The sequence below is a fragment of the Colias eurytheme genome, chromosome 20 (genome assembly GCF_061535395.1).
Source record: "Colias eurytheme isolate Ceu_HAF_F1 chromosome 20, ilColEury1 Martin Lab GWU primary, whole genome shotgun sequence".
In the NCBI taxonomy this organism is placed as follows: domain Eukaryota; kingdom Metazoa; phylum Arthropoda; class Insecta; order Lepidoptera; family Pieridae; genus Colias; species Colias eurytheme.
In genome coordinates, this window is record NC_142999.1 from 1,611,677 (window position 1) to 1,634,294 (window position 22,618).

Consider the following 22,618-nt stretch of genomic DNA (forward strand, 5'->3'; position numbering starts at 1 on the left):
CAATCCTTTGAAAAAGAAGCAATGGGTCGACCACTACTGTCTCATCATTGATCTTGACAGCACTGTGCATGGCTCCCAGTGATAGAACTTTGTCTTTACGCTGTATTTTTACGTCTGCGAAGTTATTTCCCAGCGTTTTTTTCATGAGCTGTATACCGATTTCTTCTGCAAGGTGGCAATTAACTTTGCTATTCCCAACAATACCAGTTGATAAGGACATGAGGATTCCTATCTTTGGAAATGGATAATGATTCATAAACCACGCGTAAAGCTTTTTTCTGTCTTCTTGATCCCTGCGCTGGCGAGACAAAAGAAGATCTACATGTTGATCTGCCGAAGAAAAATATACTCCACTAAATGCCTCAAGTGCAGAGCAGATGGCATTGCTTACTACCGTCGCTTGTAGCCATTTTGTCAGTGTCGAATCCGTGATGCCCCTTCCTCGGGTCATTCCTCCACAGCTCTTCATGCTGCGCATCAAGGTCTGCTCTATAGTCATGTCGGACCAAACTCCAGACCAAAAAGTATCGCTTCTTCTTATTGTGAAATATCCTTTCTTTACAAATAACTCATATTCGTGTGGCGTCATTCTTGTGTCAAGCTGAATCATATCTTGCAGATACAAATGTGCACATCGTGCATATTGAAAGTGACCACTAGCATGAAAGAATGGTATCATTTTGTGGACACAGCTAAGATGACCCTTCCAATCACCAGCTCGCTCTGCAGCAATAAATTGTTTCATTATAGTCACCATGTGGTAATATTGTATCCACAATGCAGCGGTAGGTCCATTTTCTTTTAAATCATTTAGTTTATTCATCATTTTTGATTGAAGTGAAGTCAAATGCTCATTGTTCATTATGTTTTCTTCACTTTGAGACTCAGTTCGGATGTCTTTTAAAAGGGTATTTATAGTTTCCTTCTCATTGTCATTAATTTCCATATCGTTTAAAATCATCTTTGACATAGTCGTGTGCACTAATAAGTGTGCGCGAACTGCTCTTGCGTAAGCATGACCGCTCAAAATGTGTTCCACTGAGTTTGGAGCAAAAATATTGCATAACAGATCCCTTAGGCCACTTCCTGCCATCACGTGTCCAATGCAACCAAGGTAAGACATTAGCATATGGAATCCGCCAAGCCTCACGAATCACGATAATATTTTTGATATTCGAATCATCTTGACTGGACGCAATGATGTCGCGAGCTTTTATATAAAGGGGTAGATCAAATGTGACAAAACATGTTTGAGTCAGGCACTTATCTGCGGCACATTTCAATGCAGTGTATATTGTGTCATAGTCAGTTGGAGGTGAAGTTATGAAAGGTAAAGGGATAACAGCACTTTTATCAAAGTTCTGGCTCGGCTGAATACATCGCATGAAACCTTTCCATTCGGGTACATCAGGCACTTCGAGCCACTTGCCACTTATCCATAGCATATCACTCAGACTTGGTACAGCCGTATCTTTGTACAAGAAATCTGATTGGGTGACATCTTGTATTATAATTTGTTTAAGTCCTCCCTTAGCAAGCCTGCTATATGTGTGTAGTTGCTGGACTCCTAACGTTCCGGTTTGTATAGCAGCGGGAGCTTTAGTTAATTTTCTTATCGAATTTCCAGGTGGAACAGCTTCAGCAGGTGTAATGCATGAAATGCCTCCCATGCTATGAAACGTGTTCAGGCCGTCTAAAGTAGCGACATTGAAGTCTGCATTGTCAAATACAAATTGCACGAAAGTTTCAGGCGGTAAAGGTTCTTGGTCGTGATATATTGCAGACAACTCGAGCATGGTAGCATCGTAGTAGGAACCACTGAACCCTAGATTAGATAGTCATCTGAGAGTCTTTATTTTTTTCCATAAAACATTGTATTTGTTCCATGGCTTTAGAGACATATTCTTCTTTAGGACGACCGCTACTTTTCCCTTCAGTAGATTCACGTGTCAATAAAAAGCGCTTATAACAGTCGACGTGGTATATACCTCCAGCAGCAACAAGATCAGCGGTATTTGTTATTCTAAGAGAAACATCATTGCCCCAATAATCATTCCGCTTTTTAGCAGCATCAAGAATTGTAGCAGAAAATTGTAAACTGCGAACCGGGTATATCTGACGACGTTTTTCTTTAGGTTTTTTCTTTTCTTTGGCATAGAACTCATCATCTATACGTTCCGTGCAGAAGAGGCACTGTGAATTAAAATCGAATAACTGCAGCGATGACCGCAAGTCAGGTGTTGCAGCAGAAGACGTAGATGGCCTTGGTTCTTTGAGATCGGCAATTATTGAACTGGTTCGTGTGTATCGTTTTCGACAAATACTATGAACAATAACACTTTCAACGCCTGCCAGCAGAATATGTTTTCCATCCTTTCTATGTTTACTAGCCTTTATCAAGCCTTGAATACCTTTTCGGAATACTACACTACGGTCACTAGTCACGTCCTTTTCACAAATTGTACATTTATCAGTCATGATGGTTGCATTTTGTAACAAATAAACCAACGAAACACGAACTATTTAATCGGCACGTTTGCGATCAAGAGCAGCGTGGATATTCCGTAAGCGTTGTGAGCGTACTGGTGTGGTGGGGCCGGCGAACGGCGCGCGCGGCGCAGCGCGGGGCCCGGGGGGCGCGGGCGGTGTGGCACGGCGGCACGCGGGGTGCGGTAGCCTGCCTGCCAGTGCCAGTTGCTATGCGGCGAGGCAAACAGCGAGGATCTTTGTAGCGCGACTTATCTATCATCTTAGTCAAGTCAAGTACCTATAACGATGTTGTTTCTTATTTTTATCACCTTAAGTACTATGTATCTCCTAAAGTATTGATCGTACGGTAAAAATGTTTAGACGTAATTTATAGGCAATTTAATGTTAATAATTAATGTAGAAGTCACTAAACAGATATTATGAATAATTTTCGAGTTACAAGTCAAAACCTTGAAAAAGAGACCTTTCCCCCCCTCCCCCACCGCAGGCTTGTGTCCCTCCCTCGAGGGCTTTTAGTATATTCATCGGGACACCTTTAGGAATAACTGTAGTAACTTTCAAAACTACACGAATTATTCGATCTGATCGACGATTCTGAATCTAATTTGCTGTGGCTAAGAATATCACAAACATATCGATAATTTTTAGGTTACGATATGTTTGTGAAAAACAGTTCGTGCAAGTTTTATTCGTTTCCAACATCAAAGTGGACATTACAGCAAAGACAAAAATGGGTAGCTTGCCACTTTGGTTGTAATTTGTAAACACAGTCGCACTTAACATTTGTAACAACACGTTCATCATTTATCTGGAATTAAAATAATTCTGGTATCAAATTGTAATAGTACAATTGTCGGCTGTAATATGTCGATTGGTCTGGCAACTTCGGAAGGGGCAAATTTTTTTGGCAGTCAAATGAAATTATTTTAACATCGTCTTGTGCCACTCTTAATTTTTTTCAATATGACTTGTACTGTGTTTACGATAATTTGTATAAACTGGAATAGTACCATCATCAATAAAATCCATATTATTTTCACCAATTCGATCTACTCTATCAATCTCAATTTCATTTTCATGATTGTTATGGTTATGTTCTGTAGGATCTTCATCGTTATTATCACGCAATAGTTCAATATTGGCATCAACATGGGCTTCATTTTGGGTAGCGTCTTGTACTGTCTCCAATAAATCTGATACTTCATAAAAAAGTGTGAAATGTTGTCCACGAAGATGAAGATGAATCAATCCAGTTTTGTGTATCATTCGCTTTAAAATGACAAAAGATAGTGTCTTCATTCGTTGTAGTTATGTTGTAAAAACAATAATGTACACAAATATTTTGATTATACATTTTAGAGAATAGTACAAACAATCCAAATCTCCGTAATCATTACTGCTTGATAGAATGTTATGGTTAGGGAGCCAGGTGCAAATTTGGTTAACTATTTCCTCTCCAGAGATAATTCGTCAGACGCATGAGAGTATAGTATTATAAAGCCTCGTGAACGTCAGCTGGCGCTCGGTTGGAGGGGTGAGCGGTTGTAGCCTCCCACGCACATAGGAAAAAAAATACATTCATTCATTCATTTCCTCTCAGCTAAAAATTTGTCAAATTGTAGCTAACCCAATATCTCAACGAAAAAAAATAGTCAGCTGGTTACAACATGGTGTATTATACGTCAGCTGGTGTCTCGAACATGAAAGTTAAATTTAAAGAAAAATTTATTTTCCGTTATTTCCTCTCAAACAAAAATTTACCTGATGATAGCTTATATGTAACTGTGGATAAATATATATGTCAGCTGGCTGTATCTTGGTGGAAAAACCGTCAGCTGATACGGGAGGCTACAACCGCTCTTCCCCCCAACCGAGCTCCAGCTGACGTTCACGAGGCTTCATAATGGCACTATACTTTGATGCATTTTACTAATTACCGCTTGAGAGGAACTTGGTCATAAAATCTGCTGCTGGCTCCCGGACCATTATATGCTTCTTGCGGATTGTGGCAGGAGTTTAAATAGGGTGAATTGTGTAACTGATTTCTCAAGTCACAACTCTCAATTTGAAGATGCAAAACACTTATCAGCGAGTGGAATAGACAATTACCATCGCCAGGAATTCCTGTGTTTCTGTGTAGAATAACTTCGGGATTATGTTCGAATGTCAAAACCAAACCTGATACTTTGTGTCTGTTTTTAATTGTACAATTTTTTTTTTTTTGTTACATAAATTTCTCATTATGTGTTTTTTGCACTCTATTTTCTGAATCGTTATATTTTCGTATGGTCGAGCTTCAAGGAGTTTTGAATATGTAGTAGAATCTCCATCGCTTATCATTCTTCCGTATACATTTGAAATCTTCGACCATGCATCTCCATGGAACATTTGAAACCTTCGACAATTATTGTGGACTCCATATCAATCGACGGACCGGAATAGTTTTTAAAGCACGTGTGTTCACAGGTTGATTTATTGTTACATTTTGCGAGTGCACAAATGCAGCAATATTTATTTTTCACCCCTAGATAAAGCACTTTACCGGTTCTTTTGCCAATTATAGCGGCTGCTCCTGATAGTGCAGAATATTTTTTTTTGTACGTTCTTTTGCTCCCGCAACCGTCTACTATGACATCTATAACTGGCACTCCATTGGCATCAATTCTATCTTCCTTTATTGCTGCCTCTTTTTCGTCTTCCCCTGCAATTTTCATTGATTCCATTGAAGCAGAACTCCACATAATTGCCACCGAGTTATGACATTTTTGGTATAGTGGAAACAGGAAAACCCATTAGAGGTAAATCAAGTGAGGCCAAAAATTCCTGTAGTTGACTATATCCACAACCTATTGCAATAGTTCCTAAAACGGCACTTTCATTTATATTCATGTCCCTTTGTTCATCACTGGACACAAAAAATGTCATATTACATAGTTTATACCGCAGTTTCAAAACAAAATATAGTCCAGAAAGTTTTTCCGATATTATTTCGACGCAACCAAGTCCACAATCCAGAAGACCATGCTTCGAAACTTCTTGTAAAAATATTTTTATTAATTGGCCATATCCCGGTGTCCTTGAAACCAGATGTTATATTATTCATATTAAAAGCAGCGTAGAAAGCATCTTTAGCAAATTGAGCCACATTATAAATAGTAACAGTTTTGCCAGGATTCGAAGTCATCCAATCATTCATGCTAGCTCTATACCGAGCTTTGAAGGGTCCGAATACTGTGACATCGAGGGGTTGTAAGCGATGACTGCAGTGAGGTGGAAAGGTTAGTATCATTATGTTATTTGCTCGGGCATACAGCACTACGTTAATAGTTATATGAGTCGTATGGTTGTCGAGGACTATTAAAGCCGGTGATTCAGCACTAGGCTTGACGATGTGAACAAAATGTTTTAAAGCTTTTAAAAAGCAATCTTCAGTTATCCACCCAGACACATTTGCGAGGCCTAAAGCACCAGTAGGACCATTTTCAAGCATATGTTCTTTAAAGTGAACACGTGGAAATATAAAAGCAGGAGGAATACTTCCGCCTGAGGCATTTGCGAAAGCAAGCAACTTCTTGGGATACTTCTTCATTGGTTTGAGGCAGGACATCTTCAATATTGTCTCTCAAACGTTTTGATAAAGTAGGAATTGGCAACCATCTTTTCATCCACGGTGTTGAAAGTTCAGTATATAGTTTTTTCATGTAATCTCTGCGGTTCAATGGTTTTTCTTGTTTCGACAAAACATTGTGGGAGTAAATTATTCAAAGCCCTCAATTTTTGAGAAGTGAACCTATATTTCGGTTTGATTTCTTTTTTATGCCTCACTATGAATTCTCTTTGCCTCTCCAAATCGTCCAGCTGCCAAAACTGTTTGAAAATGTCTTGTCTTACCATCTCGTCTATTTTAGTTTTGCAATTCAACCTGCATTTGTCGCCACAAGGTGGACGGATTTGAAAAGTCAGTAGTCCAGTTATGTGAGGTCTGTGAAAGGCCATAGGAAAGGCTAAGAATTGATATTAACCGATTCCTCGCCACAGGTCAGGTTATTTGGTAATGTCTGGTTTATTATAATTATAATATTGGCTGAATATACTATGTTGTACGTGCTATTTTTAATTTTAACTTATTTGTGAAACGTGAGCCATTTTACCTACGTGACAATATTCAGCTGATATGTACAGAAATGTAGTCACTACATGTAACTATTATAGATTATTGTGAGTGTTTATTGTTAAAAAAATGCATAAATTATATATTTTACACAGTGTCATTAGGGGAAAATAAAACGAAATTTAAAAAAACTTAATTATTTATTCAGTTTATGAAATCATTATGAGAGTCACTCGAAGAGTCGCTATCTGCGACATATATAATAAGTTGGTCTTTCCACCGATCTATTTTGATGTATCGCTCCCCCTGCCTTTTCCACTACATTTTCCTAGTTTTCACCAGTGACGTGCTGGCAGACAATTTCAAGAAACTTCAACATTTTGTTCGCCGTAAATGAAGGAGTGGTATTGTTTTTGCAGCAAATCTTGAAATAAAAACATGAAATATAATAAATATACCTACAAAGCTGAGAACTATATAGACCACAAGTTCTACATAAGATCAACATACGATTTATGTTCAAATTACCTTTAATTTGAACATACGATTTATGTTCAAATTACCTTTAATTTGCGCTCAGATTAGTTCAATTGCATTGTACTGACATTGGTACGGAGGAAATATTAAAATCCGGTGTCCATTCGCCGCGGCCATCTCGACTAAATAATATGTGTGTGTCTGCGGTTTATGTTCCCTAAGTAATTTTAATAGTTTTTCTTTCACCATTGTCATGTCGGCGACCACGTTGTTATTATTTAACCATTCCACTATAGTCGCTTTGTTGTTTCTTGACGTTGGCGGTTTATTTACTTGGCAAGAATGGTACTTCGCGTTGTCTATTATTATAATACTAGGTTCTTCTAATAGCTTCGAAAATAATTCTTCAAATTTTTCTGAATTCATTTCTTCGTGATATTCGTTTGATGTTCTCGCGTGGCAAAGCACGGACATTGATATGAGTATACACAGTGACACTGAGTCAATATCTCTCGTCTGTAGCAGTTGTTTCCTGTAAAGCCTCCTGACTTGCCAAGGCTTCTGTAGATGATGGTATTAAGTAATAAGACTGGATTACATCAATGTTGTCTCTAAAGCCCCTATCAACTATAAAAACATCGCCACTGTTTAAAAACCAATGCAATGGATTTTCTTCATTCATTAATGACTGCATAATGGTAGCATCAGATGTTGTAGCCCGGAATGGACCGAGTACGTCTATTATATAGCCATCACTGCTCACAATTATAAAAGGTTTTAAAAGATTTCGAAACTTGTGATGGCTGTAAGATTGGCGCTGAAATAAAAAAATTGGAGCTTTTTTCAATGTATATGTACGTTCCATCTAATATCAAAATAGCTTTAGTATTTTGCTCATCACCAAAAAACTCTTTAGGAATCAGTAAGTTTCTTTCTAGAACATTTTCTCTAGACAGATGATCTAGACCAAGATGTCTATTAACGAAATCTTGTGTCAAACATTCTCTCGCTATTTTTAAATGGTCTTCAAATGTTCGACGTGACATCCCAAACAATGTTGCTAACCTTTCATTGCTTTCACCAGTCCTTAATTTCGTCATATAGGCCCCAAGAACTCTCCGCGGATGTCTGTGTCTCTCAGCTAAGCTGGGTGTTTCCAATAGCATACTATTAAATTGCTCAATAGTTAGTCCTCGTGGGCATCCAATTAGAAGCTCATGGGCATCCAATCCAGTCACGGAATCAAACCTTAATCTATGAGCATTCATGCCGCGAATTAACATTGTTGTCATGTCCGAAACAAGCTCAGCGTTGAAATAATTCGTCACGTTTACATTATCCAGTAATACGTCCCAAATAATATTAGACAAATGCTCTTGACACAGTCGTGTACTAGGTGGAAAATATAAGCTGTAGTTACAAATGGCGAACAGTCTTATAGACGCGGGGATTCGCCTCAGATCTAGATTTCTGCAATGCCTATATAAACAGGTTCGCGAAGAATTAGGAGCTCTTACATACTCAGGGACGAAGATTTCATTTGGTTGGGCGCCTTCAGCTGGACTGTTGACATCGACAACAACATTTTCGTCAGGAAGGTCTTGTCGATTGACATCATTGTTGGCTCTTTGCCAGCATCTGTGACATACAGCCATGGTGTTATTGAAAATAACCTGGAATAAAAAAAAATACATTTCATATCCTATCACAATAAATAAAGATATCGTAGGACTAGGTTGCAGACTTGCAGTGCACACAGAATATCTACTTTCTTACGACGATGATATAATGCACACCCTACGTTATATTATTTTTACGATGATTATTGTAACTCATCGTAAGCACTGTTAGACAAAGAAAAAAATAACATTATTTACTAACCTCTATTCTCGATCGTATCGCCAACGGTACGTCCTCTAGTAGCGTCCAGAGCTCATCACGCAAAAAGTTTTCATACGTGACCCCATTTAAGTTGTCAGGGAAAAAAAATGGCCCAACAATGCAATCGTGGACGATACCCATCCACACATTCAAAGAGAATCTTAGCTCAAGTTTCCTTGGATTTTCGTGAATTTTGACCTTTAGGTGCCCAATAGTGTGCAGTGTGATAATTACTTATCCCGTCTCGGTCAAATTTGGACTCGTCCGTCCAAAGAATACGTTTTAAGTACTCGGGATCACTGTCAATGTCACAGTTTATGAGAAATCGACAAAAATCCATTCTTCAGACTGGATCTACCAACATTAAGTTGGTAACCAGTCATTCCTTATCTTCAATGTGGTTTTTTTTTTTTTTTTTTTTTTGTAAAAGCACCCGCCATCTCAGGGTGTTGTGTGCTTTTCTCTGGAATATTGTCCAGAGGTGTTTATTTTCTTTTAATCAGATAAATACCAAAAATTCTTTATTCACAATTAAGCCTAAATTAATACAATTTAAAGTAAAAAATACAAGTTAACAATTTACAATAAAATTTCCGAGATAATAATAAAATACTAAAATTAAATATTACATTTAAAACTTACATTATTAAAAACATTGCAATTAAAATAATAAAAAGAAATAAAATAAATTAATACAATTAAAAGTAAAAAATACAAATTAACAATTTACGATGAAATTCCAAGATAATAATAAAATAAAATCAAATATTGCATTTAAAACTTACATAAATTAAAAACATTACAATGAAAACAATAAAACAATACGGCACAACACTTATAAAACTTAACCCTAACATCACAACTTATCACAGTGTCTTTTATTAACCACCCTCACAATTCGTTCGCAATACTCCAAGAATTCGAAAACGTTATAAGAAGTTCTGAGAGTTTCTTATCTTTGTACGGGAAGGTGTATGGAGTGTCAAAACACTTAGTTAAGTAGGAAGCACGGTGGGGGGAAAGGGGAAAAGTACAGTTTTGGCGGAGAAAGTTTCTGTTTGTAGGTAACTATTTTGTGTCTATCTCCGCCAATATAACTCCGATTTCCCCGGAACAAAAACCAGGGGCTTTGTTTTAGAAAAACGCGTCTATTTATACTATTATCATTCACTAAACACTGAGTAAAGGGGGATTGCCACCGCCCGGCTTACCAAAAAATGTTTGTTTTGCTTGATTTATGAGTCCTAAAAATCCCAAAATTTGCACAGACACTTGTATCACTAGCACACACAACACTGCAGTTCCGGTTCGCGAAGTCCCCGATATAAATCGGGACTTTCCAGCGACGACGTAACCCTTGTTAATTTCGTGAATCTTTCTTTTAGTGATAACTTTTCACTGGCTGACTCGATTTTCAATCCGTTTTCGCGTCCGTATTGGTTGTTTAAGCGCGCATCTACTGGTATATAACACTAATGTGTAAGTAGGAAAAATACCACTTTTACAAAAATAAACTTACGAGCGATGCGATTTCGCTGTCAACGGACCGTGTTCGGGCAAATAACTTCTCTTCAATGTGGTTTGAATAGCCTCGCAATATTGCTTCTATGTCTTCTACTTCCGCTGAAGAACCTGTAGAGCTATGTGATGGACTGTTTCGGGGGTAGTTTTGCACATTTGGTGTACTGCTGCTTCCACTCGCTTAGCCATACTGATGTGGGTACTGGTAGGCATTCGTCCTTCCAGTTTGCATCATACCACCGTCATAATTATTATGTGCACTATATTTTTTAACTTATATTTTTAATAATTCGAACCGAAAGAAATTGTTTACTACATTAGTCGAAGTTTTTGGAGAAGTGGCTATTTTTAAGAGACCTGAAGAAGAGATGCGTGATTTTTTTGTGTTCGTTATTTCGGTGATCGCTTGCCAAGTAGCTTTAATATTATTTCTAGCTTTTGTTAGTATACTTTTCTCGTATTCGCGTTTCAATGTTCGTAGAAGACGATTACAAAAATTACGATACCTACAGTATGATAATTTAAGAATTATATTATCAGGTGATTTCCTCACCTTCTTATGCATTTTATCGCGGTTTCTAATACACCTTAAAAGCCCTGGCGGTATCCAAGGTTTTATGTTTCTATTCTTTCTTGGAACTTTATGTTGAGTAGTATGTTTTTTAACAATATCAGATATGAGTGAAATTAATTTGTCTGTTATAATATTTGGATCATTATTATTCATGAGACCTGAATGATCGATATTTTCTAATTCCAGCTGAATACCAAGATAATCAACACGCGAAGCATAATTATGAGTTATATTTTTTTGGAAATTTATATTTAGTGATAGTAATACTGGCATGTGGTCAGTGATACAAGATTCTATAATTAAGACAGTGCGATCCAGAGTAGATTTTAGTAAAATATGATCAAGACAGTTTGCCTGTCTAGTGGGAGACGTATGTGCTGGAAACAGACCGTGGGTGGCACTTAGGTTAAGATAGTCATGAGATCTAGAATCCACGTTATTCTCTTTAATATCTATATTAATATCTCCAATTAGCGCAATGTTTGAAAATTTAGAAAATTGAGTAAAAACAGAATCGAGGCTATTTAAAAAGTTGTCAATGTTTTCTTTTGATTTTAAGGATGGCGATCTATAAATGGCAACAATTGCAATTGATTCAAGTTTGCAAACTAGACAGTTAGCATCTTGGAAAAGCGGTTCGGAAATCGAGCATTTTAAATCTTTTTTTGTATAAATTATAATGCCTGAATTCTGATTAAGATTAAGATTAAGGTATGGACTTATAAAATTCCAATTGGCTGGTGTTAAGAAACAGTTGCTTCAAATGGGTATTGAATTGCATCTCAATTAGTTCAAGTTGGAGGTTGGCGGGTGTTTCATCGATGTTGACATTAAAAGCATCAAAAAATATTTAGTGAAGGCTCAATTATCTTAAAATCTTGAAATCTCTTCTCAAATTCTTCGTGCATTTTCTTCAGCTGTTGAGCGAACATTTAATTTGTCGTTTGAGACAGGTGATATACTGCTCAGATTGGGAAAATGGGTAAGTTCATTTTTCTCTATACAACAGCAAAACAATTTGAAGGCTTTTAAACGTCCTCAAAGCTCATCTAAGAATTGATTCTTGCCCTGAAGCTTTGTATTCAATTTGTTTAAGTGCGACAGCAAATCTGTGAAAAAATGCGAAATCGGCAAACCAATTTTCGTCAGACATGATCTTAAAGTCGTCCCATTTGCCTTGCACCGTCAGAAAGTCTTGAATCTCCTTTCTTAAGTTCCACACTCTCTCAAATGCATTGCCACAGCTTAACCATCCCACTTTAGTATGGTAGAGGACATCAGAAAACTCGCTTTCGGTGGATTTTAGAAATGCTTGGAATTGTCGATGCATCAAACCCCGTGAACGTATTGTGTTGAGAAGTTTAACAACCACACTCAAAACGGGTTTTATGTCAATAGCTGCTTTACACAACACATCTTTGTGTATTAAACAGTGCAGAAATAATACATTATTATTAGGGTTAGAGACACAGAGAGACTAGGACAGAATCCACAGCGTCCTTGTGTATGATGCACCTGAACTGCGCTTTGGTTTGATAGAGGTTTTTTTAGAATACCTGATATGGATTCTTTTATATACCGCCTCAAAGTTGGCTTTTGTAAACGGTCCTCCAAATGTTTTGTGATTAGAATCAAGGCCAGTTGCTTTAAAAAAGTGCGACGATATTTTATTTGACCAATACAGTTGACCAATAATCAGCTAACTTTGGCAGTTTGACAATTCCCATCCATAAAACCAGGCCAAAAAATTTTTTGATTTCATCTTTGTTTGTGTCCGTCCAAGCCAGTAATCTCGATCCTTTTTTGATTAGATTTTTTGAAATTAGCTTCTCTTTTGTTTGTGCAGCATAGCGGTTTGTTTCAATAGCTATATTTTCGAAAACACTATCCGGGACTAACAAATTATAGAAGTCTTCCGGTTTTGAACGAGCCATCAAACTTCTCAAACTGTATGATTTCAAACCCGCACTCAGTAGAAGGTATAATTTTTCTTTGCTTACCAGCCGGTTCACACCACAAATTAGTCACTTTATCAATTGTAGAGGTAACCTGCAGTTCTGAGCTTTCGTCTTCATCATCACTGTCAATTACGTACAACCGTCTGTTTCTGATTCTACGCCCACGCAAAATCACTTCGTCATCATCACATTCACTCTCACATTGAAAATCTAACAGGGGGCAATTACTTTGAGTCAACTCCTTTTCTAGTTCGTCAATATGCTGTAGGTCAATAAACGATAGTTCGAAATCATCTAGATTATCTATATTTGACATTGTTTGAAGCAAAACGCATCACTTTCCAAAGCACGAATAACAACGACTAATTTCTTACAACGAATCAACAACGGGGAAGGGGAACGGGGTGCAGGGCTCACGCGATTGGTCAAGCGGGTCAAGCAGTTTCGCACAATTGCGTTTTGGCGGGCCCGAGCGCAAGTTGCCACGCAAATTCCCGCGCAAACGCATTTATTGTTACTACGCAACTTATTGTTTTGAAGCAGGGTGCCTGACAAAGTGCTTGACATGGCGCTGTGCCTATACTTCATTCCATTTGGGCCTACAAGTGAGCCTATAGATGTGTATAGCGTGGCGACCCGTCGCCATGGCAAGCGTCGCCACGTCAACAATTCGGTTTACAAGTGAGCCTATAGATGTTTCACATCAATAAACAATGTTATATCAAAATCAACGATATTAATCACATTTTTATAGCAACGATTAACTTAGCACAAAAAAATGTATATCGCACATAATACATACAAATATTATTTTAAACATACTATTACAATCTCTTTGTGTCATCTTATTTTCTAGGAACTTCTTACTATCTCTATAATATCAACGATATTAGTATATATAATATGTCCTTTTGATGTATCTATAATCCACAATATATAAATATATATAATATGTATATAATTATAATCAACCACTATACTAAGAGGTAACTAATCTCTAAAAAGAAACGAGTTTTTGCCATTCCTTAACCTAATTCTCCGAGCCACTGCTTGTAGGTATATAATAATATATAAATAAATATAAATAAATAAATATTGGGAACGGCCGTTAATGAATATGCAATGGGGATTTACAAGTTTTATTTTGGCAATAATTCCACCTTGTATTCCAAACATAACATTCCCGAAACCAATTGCATCTTTAATATCAAGATAAACATTAGTTAACGCCTTGGAAAATGCATCGAACAAAGCTTGTGCTGAAGTTCCTTCCAAGTCCACCAAAGTAAAAAATTTGGTTTTTACCTGTAGATTTTTTTCAAAATAATACATATTTGGTAACGACTGTACAAGCGTTGATGTGGTTATGACATCTGTGGTCTCATCTATGATCAAGGAAAACATTGGTTTACGTGTCGTAATTTTTTCACTCGATTTTAAATCGGTAAGCATCTCTGCTTCTAGCTCTGGCTTTAAAACATGATACGTAACCGCTGCTGCTTTACTTCTTTTGCAGGAAAATGAGTAGACAATTTCCGAATCGTGAAAACATTTTGAGACGATTTCACGGTGATTCACCTCGTATTGTACCCATGTTCATGGAATACGTCGGTGAAGGCTGTGTGAAATATGAGGGTAATTTATGCGCTTTAAGTGCTTATTTATGCGCTTTATAAGTAATCCATCTATTTCAAACATCATTTTTAAACTGTCTGTTTTACATAGTTTACGGAGCAAGAATTTAAAAACCGGGCACTACCGGTTTATTCAAAACTTTTTTCAGTGAACTCATGGCTTCCTTCATCGACTTCCCAGCTTCTTGAAGTTCTATAGGATTTTTTCGGCGCCGCGGTACTGTTTCCAGCGAGCTATTCCAGCTCTTCTCCATCTAATATTTCACTTTCTGTTGTAGTTGTTTTATTCTGAAAATAATAACACAGTTTATTTTATTGATCCACAGTCATGGCTACAAACAGAAAAAGGGTTTAGAAATTTTCCAAGGTGTATAGGCGTATAAATTAGAAAAAGTCCTTTATATAATTGCGAATATATGTATATGGTTGCTCAACATTGTATGTAGCTTGGTTATCCTGTGCATTGGATTGCGGAAGCGGCGATGTATATGTTCGCACCAACTTGCTGGGTCAGGCACCTATGACGCGTGCACTTGGTTCACTCAATGAAATAGCAATCAAAACGGATATATTTTGTTGCACTTGGGATGCATTCACGCGAGTAGCTTTATTTGTAATATATGCTATAAAAAGTAATGTATATAGTTTGTAATTTGTATGTTAAATATTTCTAATTTCGATGTAACCAATTAAATGTAAAACCACTATCGTATTGGAAAACTGTAATGTTAGTGTTTGTTTTAATTAAATAAATAAATAAATATGTAGACGTCCTGACCCGAGCCGTGCGCGCGCGCTGCTTTATATTGGTTCGCCGTTCGTTATTTTTTAAAGCCTCGACGGTGGCGCCGTCAAATAAATATGTTGGGCTGAATTGCTGTGGTTGTGATGTATATGTTTGGGAATAGTTGGATGACGACGAAGCGGAACGTGGAGAATGGGTCGTAGCATAATTATTCAGTGGCAAGAGAAGATTGTTAAAAATATTTTGGCAGTATCTGTTTCGTATATCAAAACAAAGAATATCAGTAATCGTTCCTGAAGTTTGTGATGCGTTAATCGGGGTGCTAAAGGATTATGTTAAGGTAATAAAAAAATATTTCAGTTTTCGTACGTTTTTTTATTAATAATTACAAAAACATGACAGAAATAGACGAAGAGACAGTTGACATAAAACGCTTAATTAAACAATTATTTAACAATGAGGACGTATGATTGGTATGCTCCCATATCCGCTTCGAAAATAATTTTATTTATAGCATCCTTTACATTTGCTAAAGTAACTCATTTGTGACGCGTTGTCCATAAACATCGTAGGAATCATGTTTTTCCGAAGCAGTACTATCACTTGCACACTGTTGTAAAAGTGTTAAGGCTTCTGATATAGCATTAAATAGCTAAATCATCTGGCCCAGTTCTTTTCGTTCTCTTCTTTGCTTTCGTATTTTCATTTCTGTTTTCTTCGTATTTTCATTACCATTTTGAGTTTCACTTTGACTTACATTCTGTATAGTGAAAAATCATACATCATCCGAGGAAGAGTGGCTTACTACAGCAAGAGAATTTGAGACAAATTGGAATTTTCCTTATGCCATTGCAGCAATGGATGGGAAACATGACTGTTATATTACAGCCGCCTATAAATAGTGGCAATGATTACGATTGTTACAAATTGTTTCCCAGTGTTCCCGCTTTAGGCATGGGAACTGGAATTTCTTTAGTGAAACTCAATATTCCGTTTATAAGGAATTTATTTTTGAGACCAACACACCATTTGTACAAAGTTTTTTAGATAAGTGAAAAAATACATTCTACCCTGTTTATTATACAGACTATAAAATAAAAAGACAATTTATGTTGTTGGAACGCGTGATTGCTAATAAGTTTAACAGGCGTAGACACTCAGTATAGTTCTGTTTGGTTTGTTGACGCCAATTATAAATTCCTCTACGTAGATGTTGGTTGACAGTTGCCTTTTATTAGATTTGGCACTTCTTTTTTAATAATTGTTTTAGTTTGGGTTCGTTAGATAGGGGTTTTCTTGAATTAAACACTTTACTACTGATTACAGAACTATAAAAACACACACAATACTAAAAATGACAAGAGGAAAACGTTACAATCAATAATTAAAAAAGTGCAGTGGCATATTGCGTCTCGAGTTTTGAAGCTAACTGACTTTCACTTTTTAAATAACTGCGTCGTATCCCGAAACCGAACGGGCGGTCGACGAGTCCTATAGGCGCGCGGGGTTGCCACATTGCTTTGCGCTATATCGTATACAATTAATGATGAATGCCAAAATTAGAATTGCAATAATATTGTCTGCACTGAGACTTGATTGAATTACAAGTTGTATGAGTCTATAGACTTCTAAATAGCTACTAACATGCCATCAGCAGATTCATTAGAATTTTCGTAAAAATCCATCAGTTTATTTTGGATCCCTTCATTAATTGAAAAATATTGCACTAAAAGAGTATATATGTATATATGTTGTATGTTATATGTATAGTATCAAATAAAAGGCGGGCCAATAATAATTCTTGCCGACCTTTCATCTTCAAAAAGTTAATGCTATTTAGGTAGGGGGTGACATGAGACCTGGGAGGGATTGTCACGCAAAATCTAGCGCAGGAGTTTTGGACTATCTGGATAAGGCGTTGTACTTTTGCTGTTAAGCAACCACTACCGCCAGCCAGACAGCGCGGACTCTAACCGAAATAGCAAGAGAAACAGTATATCAAAAACCCAACTATACTAAAATGACTTTTTTTAAAACGTTAATAGCTCCCGTACCATAATCTTCTTACCCACTGAAAAAATACTATTATTAACATCACACAGTTAATCTGCTTATTTAAAAAAATCTAAATATCAAATAAACATTGTATTTTGTTTTATTTAAATGCTGTAACTTTTTGCAATTTATCAGTACAATAATAGACCATATTTTTATCTGTATTCTTTGTTTGAAGTTATTAATCAATAAATAAATAAATAAATGAATAAATATTTTTCATATTTGTTGTGGAAAGTAGTTTTACACTTGCAAATGATGGTATTTCTTTTGAAACCTGCGGCATGAATTAAAAGGGGGAGGGGGGAAAGGGGAGGTAAGGGGAGACCCCTTATAAAGAAAATTTATAAATATAATCTAAAAAAAAATAGTAGGGGGGTTACCGCACCCTTTATAGAGGGGGGGACCCCCTCTATAAAGGGTGCGGAAACCCCCCTACTATTTTTTTTGAGATTATACTTATTTATAAATGTAGAAATACATATATCGAAGATTATGGGCTTTCTTGACTGCTCCGGCGCTGCAGAACGTGGCGCTTGCCCCCATGTACCTCGTCGCAGGCAGAAGTCTTCACTCGCTTGACTCTGCCTGCGCCTCCGACTTTTTTAATACACTCTAGTGTATGACAGACAAGACCACGTGGAATCGGGGTGGACAGATTCGGTTCTGTGATTCACAATTTGTGTGCAATATACATACAATACAAAACATTTTTTTATAATTATGTATTCAAATCTTGTATTCATGTTTGATACAATTTACTGGGGCAATGAATGGATCCATTTTATTTTTTTCCATCCAGCGTCTCCACATATATTGTATAATAATATCACCAGTTTGCTGGGCGGTTATACTTATCTTTTTAAAAAAATCTTTTTACAACACGCCAATGGGACTCAATTCTTGAAATGAAATGAAATGAAATAATTTATTTGCAGGAATTGTGGTTAATACAAGGTTTTACAATGCATTACAATAAAGTCCGCACAACTCGCCAGCAAACTGGCATACAAATATTTATGTGTATTTAACTCACTAAAATACAATATATTTTTAGATTAATTTTAACATTTTAGATTACAGTTATTATTATTATCTATCTTTAGTGTTTACAAGCAAAGAACTCATTTATATTATAAAAGCAATGAGATTGCAGCCACTTTTTTAATTTAAGTTTAAACAATTGCATGGGCAATTCCTTAAATGCCATTGGGATTCCGTTATATATCTTCGCACTCATAACATGGCTGTTTTTGCTACATAAAGCAGTGCGACAAATTGGAAGTTGCAATCTGTGAGGATCCCTGGTTGGGTACTGAGTATGAGTCCCACCAGGAGCAACAAATGGGTTGTCTGGGTCTGAGTGATTAACTTTTTGATGAAAATACCCATGTCCATGTCTATATTTGACATTGTTAATTTTTATGCCCTCTCTACGTTTAGTAGTCATTGCCCGCAAGGACCGTTGTCTCCATACTGCTATGTCGTATCTTTCAATAAGAATAGAACGTTTATCTTTATTTTTCTTAAATTCAAATCCATTTGATAATAGGATGCGACGCAATGTTTCACGACATCCAGTAAAATTAATACCATCCCTTAGTTCAATTAAAAGAGACCTTAATTTTAGAATTTGTTTTTTTACGATATAAAACTCATTTATTTTGTTTTTAATCACATCAATATCAAAAGAATCTAGAGCTGATACTGTTGGCTTATGTGGTCTCTTTTTGCCTGGTGTGTTCCACACGCCTTCATTTATTTGACTCTCCTTTTTAATTATTTTCAGTGTGCCAACCACGGACATGTATCAAGATAGACTAAGCGAGTGTATGTACTTCCCGTGTCCAAACTAAGATTATGAAACTTACTTGACGCTGGCCTACACTCAGTCCGCGCTTGCAGTTCGCCAAGGAAAGACGTGAAGCTGAATAAAGTAAAATGCCGAATTACGCCGTTATAAACTGTAGAAACTCCACAGCTGTGAGTGGCCGAGTTAGCAGAGATGTTTCCTTCCACCGGTAAGTAATTTTCTAATCAGAATATGCACTATTTATTTTAAAATCAAATAAAGAATATCTGTGGAAAACGATCGTGACAAACACGGATACCAAAACATACGAAATGATTCGGAATACATTGCGGCTTTTACTTGGCACGGTAAAGATCGAGTCGTATGATAACAAGCAATGAATAGCGTCTTCTCATTTTTCTGTTCTCATTTTTCTGTCCAATTTTGTGGTTAGTGATGTTCATTTGATGCAACAGTTCTCGATTCTAATCGATTTTATAATCGAACAGAAAAATGATAAGTAATTTGAAGGAGCAATTTTTCAGAAAAAAAGGCATAGATTTTTTTTGTCAAAACTCCTTATTGCTTAGACTATGTTTGTTTTTTTCAGTTTTCCAAGTAACCCGAACATAAAAGAAAAATGGATTGATGCAACGGGACATAAAGATTGATTGATTGACAGTTTCATTACTTTCTTTCGATGGCCTCTCTAGTACGTAGTACACGGTAACTCAATGGGCATATGTAAGAAAAAGCTAAAACACATTAGTTTACTTGTTAGAATATTAAAAGGTTTATAAATTTATTTTATCATTCCTCTGTCTATGGTAATTATCATTTTTCTGTCTTGAATCGATTTAGTAATCGATTACGATTCATTTATTTAATTACCTCTCAGACATAGATCTAGTTTGATCTGATTTCTTTCGATTTACTTCGATGGGATAGGACGATACTAGAATCGCCGCGCGAGTGGCGTCCTAATCGATTTAGCGTAAAATGAAATTACCATCACTAAAAAGCGCTCGTGACGTCATAACGCGTCAAGGTCAGTACAAAAAATATGACACGCTTGGTTTTCATACAGATCGCGGTACTTGCGTAGTCTATCTATGTCTGTGGTGCCAACACTGATATCTGAAACAAATAATTAAATAGGGTCTAACAATAAACCAAGGGATATTTGATAAGAGACAAAATGGAAATAAATGTAAAACAATTAATACTGCATAATGCATTGCTTTTTTTTTCAGTTAGATTAGGTACAGGTGTTTTGATAAATGACGACGGTACTTACCGAGCATAGAAGAAATCTCTTCAAGATATTGATTTTGTGACTTGAAAGTTTCTCTAAGGAACAGTTAATTCAATTTTTCAATTGTTGCTTGAATGGTTTCTTTAACTGTATTATCCATTTTACCTGCAAAATAATAAATATTAAACAAATCGTACTTTAAATAATGTGCAATGCAATCAATATGAAAAGTATCAAAATATCGAAGTCACACTTACCAATGCATTGAGATATTTCATGTAAACAATCTTGTTTCTCCTTGAAAACTGCCTCTCTTTCAAATTGTTTCTTTTCAAAATTACTTATCTCTTTAAAAAATAACATTTCTTAAGTCGCTTTTCAATGTTTTCGTCATGTTTGCAATTCGAAATCACTAAAAACGCGGAAATAATTTTCACTTTGACACATCAACAACTCAGATTTTAATGACAGTTAAGTGTTGCCATATAAATTTTCGAAATTTTTATTTTTATTTCTTCTTGGCTAAAAAGCCAGTCTCATCTTTCGTTTGCCAAACAATAGTATGACCCGTTTATCCCTTTATAAGGCAGAAGAAACTAAAGGTAATACAAATGAACACCAAACAAAAATTGAAAAATAAATTAATAATACTTATACGATGAAAATAATGTTGCTTTTTTTGGAAAATCAATGGGAAATTTTTGGAAAATGTGGTGGCAATATACTTGTCACGGCCCGTCAATAAAACGCCATTTTCAATAATACTCTCTTTATTTTATAAAAATTCTGTTGATTGGTCATCACGTTTCCCTTTGAAAACTTCGAACTCAAAAACATAGCCAGTTTCACTTTCTGCTCTAGTCCACACCTTACACCCTGTTTTTATGAGTTTTAGTGTCATATATTGTTTTAGTGACGATCTGCCTTTGAATTGTATCATTGACTCATCTATAGATTGGGAAGTTGAGGTTTTCGCAGCACTTTGACAAGCTGTATTGAGCATCTCAAGAAGCGGGCGAACTTTGTTCAACTGGAACTATAAGCAGAATTGGATTCCCGATCGAGCAACACTCAAATTCAAAAAAGATTCGGAGATGCAACGTGGAGAGACTCAGCAATTTGTTTGTGAGCCCACCGCGATAATAAAATGGAAAGATAATAAATCCATTTTACTAGCGTCAAACTGTACTGCTGGCAAAGATCAATCATACGTTAAAAGACGGAATAAACAACAAATATTATATATAAGGAATAATTTTGTGCTTCCGTGATTACTAGCATCAGTAGCCGCACTTATGAATGGTATATCATGTAAAGCACTCCGGTGACGATCGCAGTTGCTTTGTTCGATTGTACGTAACTTTTTTTGCAGCATCTGACGTCGATAATATTTCGCGGTTGAGAGCACTTGTAAGTGCAGTCCAATGAATTAAAAGACAAATGATGGCTTACGGCAGCGGTCCGCAACTTTTTTGATATTGCGACTCACTAAGTTAACAAGTGCAAAGGTTGGTTCAGGTATCTAACGATGTTAGCTGTTTTTATTTCGTAAATTATTTATATTGAAGAGTTTATTTATTTTGAAAAGTAATATTAGTTATTATCATATATGGTTGCCTAATTAAATCCGGCCGCAAATAAGGGTTGCCGGCTGTTAAAGATGTTGAATATATAAAGTTGAGTGTAAACATGCTTGCGGCCAAATTTTGACTGGCAACCTAGTCGATATATATTCTCCTAATTATAAATATACATAAAAATTCGGTTTTCAGCAAAAAACCGATGAACGCACTGATCCTGCAGCCGGATCTCGTACTATTAATGTATTACCTGTGTGAGGTCATCAAAATTTGACACTGACTCTCTGGACGTCTCATGGTCGGTTAAAAAATCGAGTAGGTGAAAATACCACAGTGTCGGTTCATAAATATCATCTGTAGAAGCTCCAGATCTTGTGGAAGCTTTCACTTTTTTCATCTCTTTCCGAAAGCAAGTTCTCATAGAATTATTTTTTTTCTTGACTGTATCTTTCGTAGCCTCAGGAAAAAGGATATGAATGGGTAAGTTACTATTTACTAAGGTACTGACTAATTACAATTAAAACTTAATGTAATTTGAATACATA

The 22,618-nt window shown here is 36.3% G+C and overlaps 1 protein-coding gene across 1 annotated transcript; it reads right to left on the reverse strand.

Annotated features, from left to right (window-relative positions):
• Window positions 1-7,580: 7,580 nt before the first annotated feature.
• On the reverse strand, window positions 7,581-11,090 carry LOC149899483 (uncharacterized). The gene is made up of 3 exons (XM_090114001.1): window positions 8,960-11,090; window positions 8,144-8,751; window positions 7,581-7,833 (listed from the first exon to the last, which is right to left on the reverse strand). The coding sequence occupies exons 1-3, from the start codon at window positions 9,098-9,100 to the stop codon at window positions 7,581-7,583; spliced, it is 1,002 nt and encodes a 333-aa protein (XP_089970127.1). The 5' UTR covers window positions 9,101-11,090.
• Between the last annotated feature and the right edge of the window lie 11,528 nt (window positions 11,091-22,618).

What these genes read in the sequence shown, in the direction of transcription:
- LOC149899483 (XM_090114001.1), bottom strand. Translation starts at nt 9,100, where the DNA reads ATGGGTATCGTCCACGATTGCATTGTTGGGCCATTTTTTTTCCCTGAC. An exon ending in CGATACGATCGAGAATAGAG is followed by an intron (nt 8,752 to 8,959) that starts GTTAGTAAATAA and finishes TTTTTATTCCAG; the next exon opens with GTTATTTTCAATAACACCAT. An exon ending in ACTGGTGAAAGCAATGAAAG is followed by an intron (nt 7,834 to 8,143) that starts GTTAGCAACATT and finishes AATTGTGAGCAG; the next exon opens with TGATGGCTATATAATAGACG.